We start from the raw sequence: 10,096 nt of genomic DNA, 5'->3' as shown, positions 1-10,096 counted from the left end.
CAATAATATTCACCATACATGTATGATATATGAATAATAATAGTAACAAAATTGGTCTGTTTATAAAAAGAGAAATCGCATATATATATTTAACAAATTTTTACTACACAAATTTATTACATTATCTCATAAGAAGAATAAAATAAAATAAAATAAAAAAGTATATGAACCTCGTCAATGGTGCAATGGATTTGGACCAGTTGGAACTAAGCGTTTATCAACACCATACCGTGGATCGATCTCGGTATGACTCCGGTGGTGGTGATCGTGATGGCGATGATGACGATGGTGCTGCCGCTGCCGGTTGATAAATGGGGTGAAATCAAATCCAGTTGCTAAGATTTTCCTATTTTTGGAAACCGGAAACTCGTTGTTTCCACTAATACTGGATGTGAAACCGAAGAACATAAGAAAGAGTGTGAAGACTAGGAATAGCCAGAATATAAAAGTAAGTAGATGTTGGAGTTTGAAGGTCATGGCAAAGAATGTGAAGTAGAAAGAGATTGAAATGATTGCATGGAGAGAGAAAGAGGAGAGAGGAGAATTTGATGAATATTGTGGATATAGTTTTGATGTTGCTAAGCATGCATAAGAACTTGACATGAGGTAGTGCTTGCTTCCATGAGACTTTAGGTTATAAATTAGATATATATGTGTGTGTATGATATAATAATAAAGTAAGGGGTTGAGTTAATTTGGATGCGGAGAGGGGGCAGAATTGTCGAGCATTCTTCTTCCAATGAAGCTTCCTTTGCGTTCAAGGAACATAAGGTCATTTAAAACCAATTTGTCAAACTTTGATTATATATAATTTATAACCTAAAGTTTGTGACTATAGGGGTACTTAGGTACGGGTATAATATGAAATCAAAATATAAAGTGCCAAAATGTGAATATATTTAAATATTTTCTCCTATGTTCATGGTTAAAATACATCTCATTTTTCCTATGAAAGCACGTTATTGAAGCATGTTGTATGTATAGTAGTCGGCATAAACTTTAAAGAGAGAAAAGAGTTTTTGATTTTGAGATTACTTTGACTCTCATTTTTTTTATTTTTAATTGGAAATTGACCGACGCTTCATTTTAAACAAAGAAAATCAACTTTTTGTTCTTTCTTTTATGATTATTATTAACTGTTAACAATACCTTGACATTGACATTAGTTAGTGCAAGTATAAACAAGCTGGCAAAAACTGTGTAGTTAATATTTTTTTAATTAATTTATCAGAAATAATGCAAACTATATTGTGCCAATTCACACGTCTATAGTCTAGATTTTTATTTTATATTTATGCGTTGGAACACGCTAAAGCTGTATCGTGGAGCTGAAAACATTGCTTCAATTAGACTCGTTTTACCTGTCCACTTTCAAATATATTGCTTATATAAATGAGTATTTAAATTGTTCACATCCCATGTTATCTTTCTGAAGAGATTGTGCAGGTGGGTCTCAATATTTGCTTCGGTAATTTCTGATGATTGAGTAACGGAAACATGAGTTTTGCGTCTTGTTCGCATCCCCTTTTTTCATGGCTCACAGTAGAATGCAAGAGTTGTGTCTTGATTATTTTATTTATTTATTAAAAGAAAAACCAACAATGGAACATTCAAATGCTTGTGATCCATGATAGTCAAAAGGAAACGGGTAGATCACATCATTTTAAAATTTGTGCAAATTATATAGAACCTTTCATAAGAAAATCATAAAACTTAAGAAAATACATTTTGATTAAACAAATACTACTCAAACCCAAATTATGGGATTATCAAACCCAAATTATGGGATTATCAATTTAGACTTTTGGTTGAAGATGGGAGCCAGCAATGACCCAACTGCCCATCTCATTATACTTTGATTATGTATGTTGGGAAATGGACAACTTGGATGGATTTACCAAAATAAAGGGCCATGTCGGAATGGAGGAAGTAGAATAATTCAAAACTCAGCCAATTTCTTCATTGGTGCACGCAACACCATAGGTAAAAACGTTAGGATGCCACACCATTCACAAAATGAATATATCCATTGCTAAATATTAACGTGGTCATAACAAAATGGAGTCATGAGAACACTATTCTTTTGCCAGTCATAACATGCAAAGTTTCAAACTAGGGTAGTCTGGTCAACCAATAAACGATGAAAAGTTGAAAACTAGTTATTAACTTAAAAGTCAATGTTACACCTTCTCTCAAACTCAAGCCAAGGATGCATCACCACAGCAACATGCACAGACAATAAGATAAATGAGCAGCAAACTCGGGTCTTGTGTGGTAAATAATTTGAAGCTGTATTGTTATAATAACTTAACACTTGTCCTGGCAAACCAGACTAAGCCATCACATTCATAATGACCTTTATTTTATTTTTTTCATCAACCTTCCTCCCAGTCAACATCGTCTTCATCGTCCTCGTCCTCTGCTGGAGCATCAGCTTCAACATTCAAATCCACCTTGTAACCTCCGTTTCCTTTAAAAATTACATTCAGATAAAAAAAAATGAGAGGGCATAAATAGCATTATCAACAAAGGGTAAAAATATACAAAAATTTGAGAATTAACAATTTAACGCAGAATTTTGGTTCAATGTTGACATTATTAGACAATTATGAAAAATAGATGTTCAGTTCAATAATAAACAATCTCCTACTCAATGACCCTCACCAAGATCTTAACATATGGTTCTCCTTGAACCAGTTCCCTGAGGTAGGGGTAGACAGAAGAAACAGAAATAAATTTGAAGTTGATAAAACTTGCCCTTCTAGAGGTTTACGAAGCCTATGAGAAACCCCCTCTGGTTTTCCAAATTAAAATGATACCCTATATGTGACAATTTGTTAAGACAGAAACCCACTTTGATTTTGTTTTGAAAGAAAAAAAAAATAAATTTATTTTTAGTCCAAGTATAACTAGGTTCAATTCCAATTGAACCTCTGCAATGTGGCTGCTCTCCTTTAGAAATTAGAGATTAGTCTTCCTATTTCATAACAAATTTTACCTGTTAAGACGTTGAGTATTCCTATCATTTATTCCTAGTCATTGTTGCTTCTGTTGCACAATCTTAAAATTACATGTGTAATAATAGTAACGCTCTAAAATGGATCTAGAGTGATGATCGTGCACATTTTTATACCATTTCAATTAAGGGGACCAATTAACACCCAGCAATAACATAATCAAACATGTAAGTAATCAGAGTGTTTATGACTTATAGAGTATTTATAATCAGACATGTTATGTCTTATAATTTTTTAAAGTGTGTTATGTCTTATAATCATACACGTGAGGCAAGTTGGGACATTAAACACGCATGCAACAATTAGCAGCCATATATAGGTATTCTAGACCATTACTATAACAAATCAAATTTCTGTGTAGTTTGGAAACTGTACCTCTAACAGGAGCTTCTTCCCATTCAGTACCATCATCATCTTGCTCACGTTTTGATTTAATGCCAACTTGGCGATTGGAAGTACTGCTAGAAGGATCATCTGCACCGTTCCCATCTTGGGGATTTTTTGCAGCTTCTTCCATTTCGTGTTGCTTCTTAAGTAAAGCAGCGTAATATGCCTTAATATACTCATCCTATATAAATATAAAAGGTAACAGAAATTTTAGTGATAAAAAGCTTTCTCGTGCCTTAGGGGGGCAGGGACAGGGAACTTGAACAAAAAGAATCAAACCATATATACAGATAATAACAGTTCATATTTTACGAACCTGTATATTTTTATCATCATGCACAATTGTTGACTTTTTCTCATCTGTATATTGTGCTGCTGCGGAAGTTGAAGTCCCATCCATTTTTATTTCCTGCTTCACTTCTCCACGTTGTTCCTTCGTAAGATTCATACCTGATGTAATCATCCATGGAGGCAAAACCTTTAAAGATGTACTGTCAGTTTCAGATTTAACACCCTCTCCTTTGCCTTCAGTACCATTGAAGTCAACTATCACCTGTCCACATTCATTGATAGACTAATTAACATTTATACATTTAAGGAAGATATGACGAATGCTAAATTTAAAACCTATACATGAAATGAAACCATGAAAGCACATTTGTCCTACATTGGACATGCAGACTGACGTGTTAACCACTTTCGAGAGATAGGTACTAGAAATCCAATAAACCAGAAATGAAACAAACAAAACCATACAGAATTCCATTTCCAGATGATATTAATGGTGAAAACAATAGAGCGCCAAGCTCCTTATAGAAAACAACACCAATGTGAAAAAGAAAAATATCCCAACTATTATTCCTAAGAAAACATCAGTCCATCCAAGGTCAACGCCTTACCCCCGCTACCTAATTCTTGCCTAACTCCCATCGACCTCTCACCTTTCCAATTTATAAAAACGATCCCTTATCTCACTCTCCACTCATCAAATGCCACCTGCCCCATTTTGTTATGCCCCGTCTCCCTTCTAACGGCTTCCTCCTTTTATCCCCCGAGCCTATCAGACTGGACAAGGTCATAACAAAATTGTGCCTATCTCTTTATTCATGGATATTAAGAAATTTTGATAGAGCCCTTCCAATCAATGTCTGCTATAAGAGAATTAAATTTTGCATGACAAGCATGTGAAGGAAAACTAGCATTACAACTTCAGTACTAACTCATTGCATATTTGATTTTGTGGTGACAAAAACTGATTGGAAGTGAATTGATTTTACTTAATGACTTGAATATAAAGTGGTTTATGATTGAATACATTTATGTAAAAGTGAGTTCGACAATAAATTGTACGGTAAAAATCGCGTTTAGCTCAAAAGCTACAAATCCTATATTCAAATTAGAATCAATTCTACTCGAAAGCAATCAAACATGTCAATCAACTATACACCTCCAGAATCAATTTTGGCAGCTCAACCAAACAGAGGTGTGTGTTTGGTTTTGTGGTGGCGAAAATTGATTTTGAGTGAATTGATTCTATAAAATTGATTCTAGTTAAAACTGAGTTGAGTGTAAAGTGACTTATGTTTAGGTATATTTATGCAAAAGTGAGTTGAACAATAGATTTCAGGGTAAAAATCACATTTAGACTCAAAAGCTACAAATCCTAACTTCAAGTAGAATCAATTTTGGAGACAAAATCAATTTAACTTTAGAAGAACCAAACATATCAAAATCAATTCTTCACCTCCAGAATCACTTTTTCCTCTTCCAAAATAGAAAAGTTCACATTCATCAGCAAATATAAAGGAAAATTATATTTCTCAAACTAAAAAAAAAAAAGAAAAAAAAAAAAAGTTTTATAGAGAAAAAAAATTGCAGACAAAACAGGAAATGTACAACTAAGAGGATAATATATCATCCAAAACTGGGGGAAGAGATCCAAGAAAATTGATGAGGAAAATAACATAATGGTGGCTCGACCTCGGTCTTACAAGTACAACACTTAGGTTTTGTTAGTCAGTTAACCAGCAGCAAGTTGGCCTAGGTTGTTAAAACTTAAAAGTTTAAGTTAGCTCAGCTAGTATCTATATGTATCAGAATCTTCAATGGTTTGGTGCAGTATTTCAGTGACAAAATATTTATAGTACAATTCTATCACTTTCTCACTGTATTTTATTTCCCTTTCTATCATTTTCTATTTTCTCTCTCCAATTTTTTATTCCTAATATTTTGCAAGCTAGAAAGGATAACTCCCTTATAACAGCAATGTTACCTTGGTATCTCCACTGTATGGCATTGGTGCTCCATTATATCCCAGATGAGACATTTTAGAATCGCCAGCATTTTCTCCATTAGCTGCACGCCCAGCTGCACTAGCTCGAGCTTCCCATGCTTGAAGGGTGCCAAATTCTGGAACCGGCAAGTCTTTTACCCGACTGAGTTGATCTATTAAAGGCTTGAGTTGTACCTGCACTAGCACAAGAATTACAACAGTCATAACATGCAATGTAATTGTAAACTGTAGGTCAGAAGCTACAAAAAATAAAGGCGATAGTTGTGTAAGTCTTAGCAATTCATCATTAAAATAAGATGAGATAAATGATACCCGCGGTCATGTTTATTTAAAATTGTGAGTAGAGTCGGTAAACTTGTAAACCATCCCAAAATTTACAGTTCTACTAAGTACATGCCCGAACAAAATCCAAGTACACTACATATTTTTTTTTTAAATGAATATACATACTTGCATGAACTAATACACTTGGTCCAAACTCATAATATTCTGGGTGTATTAGATTGATAAGTACCAAAAATTCAATAATACAGAAATGAAACTCAGAACAGTAAGGGATTCCAGATGATTTTAACGGTGAAAGCAATAGAGAAGTATGTTACTGATAGAAAACTGAATTAATGTAGAAGGGAAAAAATACCCTGACTATTCTTCCTATGAAGAAACCGGTCATGCAGAAGACAAAGTATTGCCACCAGTCCACCACTACCCAATTCTTGCCTAACTAAAATCAATCTTGCACCTCTCCAATATATTGTTTTCTCTTTTTCTCACCACTCGTCAAATCAAATGCCACGTGTCCCTTTGTTATGCTCCCTTTCCCTTCTAATTGTTTCCCTTTATCTCACGGGCCTATCATAGATTTATCTGGTTATCTAGCTGTCTCATGCATTTTCAAAAGTGGGTCATGGATCTGATTGGTTCAACAAAACCAGGCTGCCGATTACAGTTTGGATCCAAAAACGGTTAGTACAATTTTGAAATGGAAGCAACTTCATTCCTATGATCCTCTGCCGAATAGGGATGGACTGGTAAGTAGCAAGTGATAGGAGAATGGAAGACGCGGAAGCAGAATATTGAACTAAAAATTTACCACTTGACGTCTTTAGAATATTGAACTGACGCTCAGGCACCTCTATATGTATGATATTTACAGGGTTTCTACAAACTCCCTCATAGTTTGTTTATCCTATATATACAAGGCCTAACCCCAAGAATATAATAACAAACATTACTTGCTAGAGACTACTTCGGTTAGGAATTTTCCCAGTTTCAGCAAACAACTATGATAATGATCATCGACAATAACAAATAAAAATGATCCAACAAATGAAGCCACAGATAGAAAGAAATGGTGCAATAAATCATATAAGAACCTCCATCTTTTGAAGCATGTCCTTTAACTTTTCACGCCGTCGTCTTCTTGCATTTTCATCTCCATCTCCTCCGTCTCCCCCATCTTGAGCAGCTAACTTATCACTTTCAACCTCTAGTTTGCCATTACAACGCTCGCAATGGAAGTCCTCGTCTTCAAAAGATATCAACCGCAGTGCATCCAAAGCATTGTATCTAAAATAATTAAAATCCCCAAGTATTATGAAACAGAAATACATCAATACAAATAAAATGACTATGAAAAAGTATATTACAGATAAATACAGTTATTTCTGAAACCTTTTTCCACAGTTTGTACATATATATTCCTGAACAGTATTTTTGTTCTCCAATTCATCTTTCAGCTTATGCTTCATGCGATGCAGTCTGTACCTAACCACATCATATATCTGCAACAAAATCATAAGTTTCCTATATAGATGAAGGAGCCTAGATTATGATGAACCAATTCAAACGAATTGTCTGAAAGGCAGGAAAAATAAAATTGATTTTCCTTTCTCTCTGCACAAAACAACTAAATATTATTGGTAAAGCTACAGTTGAAGAATATAAATAGTGGAAGGATTGACCTGAGCATAATCTAGACAACAGTAAGAGTGTGTGTGTAGCTTGACCTTTTCTTCTCCCTCCTTTCCTGTTGCAGCATCAGCTGTAGCAGCTACAGCCGCGCTATATATTTTTGCACCTTTTGCTGTCTGTGTTAAAATTATACAACAGGAAACATGTGAACAAAATACATATACAACTAAATATATTGACCTACAACTCTCACACGTGAGAATCTAAGACTGGTGAATATCAAAACAATAGAACAAAAAAACGCACATCAACAGATGGAAAATAACCTTCACATTACACAAGGGAGGGAATCTTCTAAAATTAATCAAAAAGTGTGTACATACTCTTCATTATTCAAGATCTAGAAAAAGTTGTCACCGTAATAGGGGGCGAAAAGACAAAGATGCTACTACATCTTGTAGAAGCACAAACAACTATCATGGTCAAAGAAAAAATATATCATGATCCAAACCAAAAATAAATACAAAAGCAGTGTGTGTATCCAAAGGCTTTAAGTCCTTGATTTCAAACCTTCTGGGCACAAGGCAGGAAAAAAGAGCATGACAGAATTGGCAAACAACGATAAATAATAAGCATTCAATGAACTACTGTACACCTTCGCTAAGTGGAGGAATGAACTAACATGAGTCAACAATAGCTGTTTGACAGACTGTTAATTTGTTAAACTCATTCAAAATATCATTATCAAGCCACGTGTACGGTCACAATCAAGCTATGGATCAAACAACATACAATGATTTCACTGGATTGGCTAATGCTTGTAGGCCAGCTGTATTTCACAAACCGAAAGCAACATAACGAATGGACAGAACTGGATAGTTACCTCTCTCCTATGATCTCGTGTGATAATCTTTTCTTCTTCAAAGAACCTCAGAGTTCGACGAAGTTGCTTTGTATGCAATTTGAGGTCCTTTGCCAAGTCTTCTTCTCTAACCCATTGTCGTCTGGAATAAAAAATTAACAGGATGCAACTAAAATCCAAAGTTTCCAACTAAATAAACAACCTTATATTTCCTTTACCCATTATGTTTTGTATAATGATTCTAATCTTTTATTTCAATTCTATCAATTTCACTTAAAAATTAAAATAATTTATGTCCACTTATTGTTTTCCTTGCTTTGTAATTGAATAAGTGAACTGCGTCAACAGAACTACCACTAATAACTAATAATCTACAATCGTCAGCAAATCATATCTAAACTGCTTAAGATTATAAGAAATTTAATTGAGCGTGTGTATAATTTTGTTCATTAATAAACATGTGTGAATCGTAGTTAAACTTGAAAAGGTGAAAAATGAGAAGAAAAAAAAGGTTGAACCTGGTGAGCGCATCAAGAACAACTACAGCAATTCCTCTGTTATCACTCCTTCCCGTTTTGGGTTGATTATCTCCTTTGCTGGTAAGATCGTCATAGAAAGCTCTCGCAGCTAGTTTAACAAGCCTGAGCAAATTCACTCGGTAAATTAAACAAAATTCATTAATAGCATTTTTTTTTTTTGGATCAAATGTAAATTTCATTCGATGCAACATGAGATGGAGTGAGAAATTCTTACTTGTTGTAGGGTTCAATCATTGATACGATCTGATTTAGGGTTTTAGTGCAGTCTTTGGTGGTTAGGTTGCCGTAACGTAAACAGTGGACGGCGATAGAGAGAACGTGTTTGGTTGGAGAAGTTTCAGAAATGGAAGGAACGTGTGAGTGGGAAAAAGCTCGAATAGGGTGAAACCAAATTCACAAACTGAAGGATTAGAGCAGATGAAAAGTGATTGTGAAATGGGACAAAAATTGGTACCGGAGCATTGAAGAATATCCTAGGTCAATAGCAAAAAGAATTAAACATTTGATATTTGGTTATCCAAATCTTTAATCAACTAGTATTATCTATCTAATATAAAAATAATAAAATGAATAACAATTTTATAAAAAAATATCCATTATAGATAGCTCTTAAAAGTAATTATTTATATTTATATAAGATCGAAAAATGCATATAAAATACCAATTTTACCATTTTGTTTAAAAAATTATTAACTATACAAAGCCATTAAAAGTAATTAACAAATCTCCAAATAAATGACAATTTCTCCTTCCCCGTTTACTTAAATGTTACAAAGATTTGAAGTATCTAAATTAGCTTCAAATTAAATAAAAATCTACTCTTTTATTCAAGTAATTAACTAATTGACATATCTAATCAATATAGGATTCTATCCAAACAAATCAAAAAAATAAAATAAAAGCATCAACTATCAAATTTTGAATTCTAATTATATTTATGAATTTATGAATGCGGATGCAGTTGTAGGTGTTGCGATTACCGTCATTATAGTTGTTGTAATTTGTATTATGGTTATTACATAGTAATTTTGATTTAATATGTAAATACTTAAAAGTAAAAGAAGTAGAAATAAACTATTTACCC

General features: G+C 33.8%; 1 protein-coding gene across 1 annotated transcript; it reads right to left on the bottom strand.

Annotated features, from left to right (window-relative positions):
* Window positions 1–2,008: 2,008 nt before the first annotated feature.
* LOC131634263 (uncharacterized) lies at window positions 2,009–9,515 on the bottom strand. The gene is made up of 10 exons (XM_058904912.1): window positions 9,227–9,515; window positions 8,992–9,114; window positions 8,495–8,615; window positions 7,662–7,787; window positions 7,372–7,481; window positions 7,074–7,266; window positions 5,677–5,871; window positions 3,721–3,957; window positions 3,393–3,585; window positions 2,009–2,470 (listed from the first exon to the last, which is right to left on the bottom strand). The coding sequence occupies exons 1-10, from the start codon at window positions 9,244–9,246 to the stop codon at window positions 2,376–2,378; spliced, it is 1,413 nt and encodes a 470-aa protein (XP_058760895.1). The 5' UTR covers window positions 9,247–9,515; the 3' UTR covers window positions 2,009–2,375.
* Window positions 9,516–10,096: the final 581 nt, after the last annotated feature.

Source organism: Vicia villosa, linkage group LG1, assembly GCF_029867415.1.
Source record: "Vicia villosa cultivar HV-30 ecotype Madison, WI linkage group LG1, Vvil1.0, whole genome shotgun sequence".
In the NCBI taxonomy this organism is placed as follows: Eukaryota; Viridiplantae; Streptophyta; class Magnoliopsida; order Fabales; family Fabaceae; genus Vicia; species Vicia villosa.
Note: the sequence above shows the minus strand (reverse complement) of the source record. Positions and strands in the feature narration are given on the sequence as shown.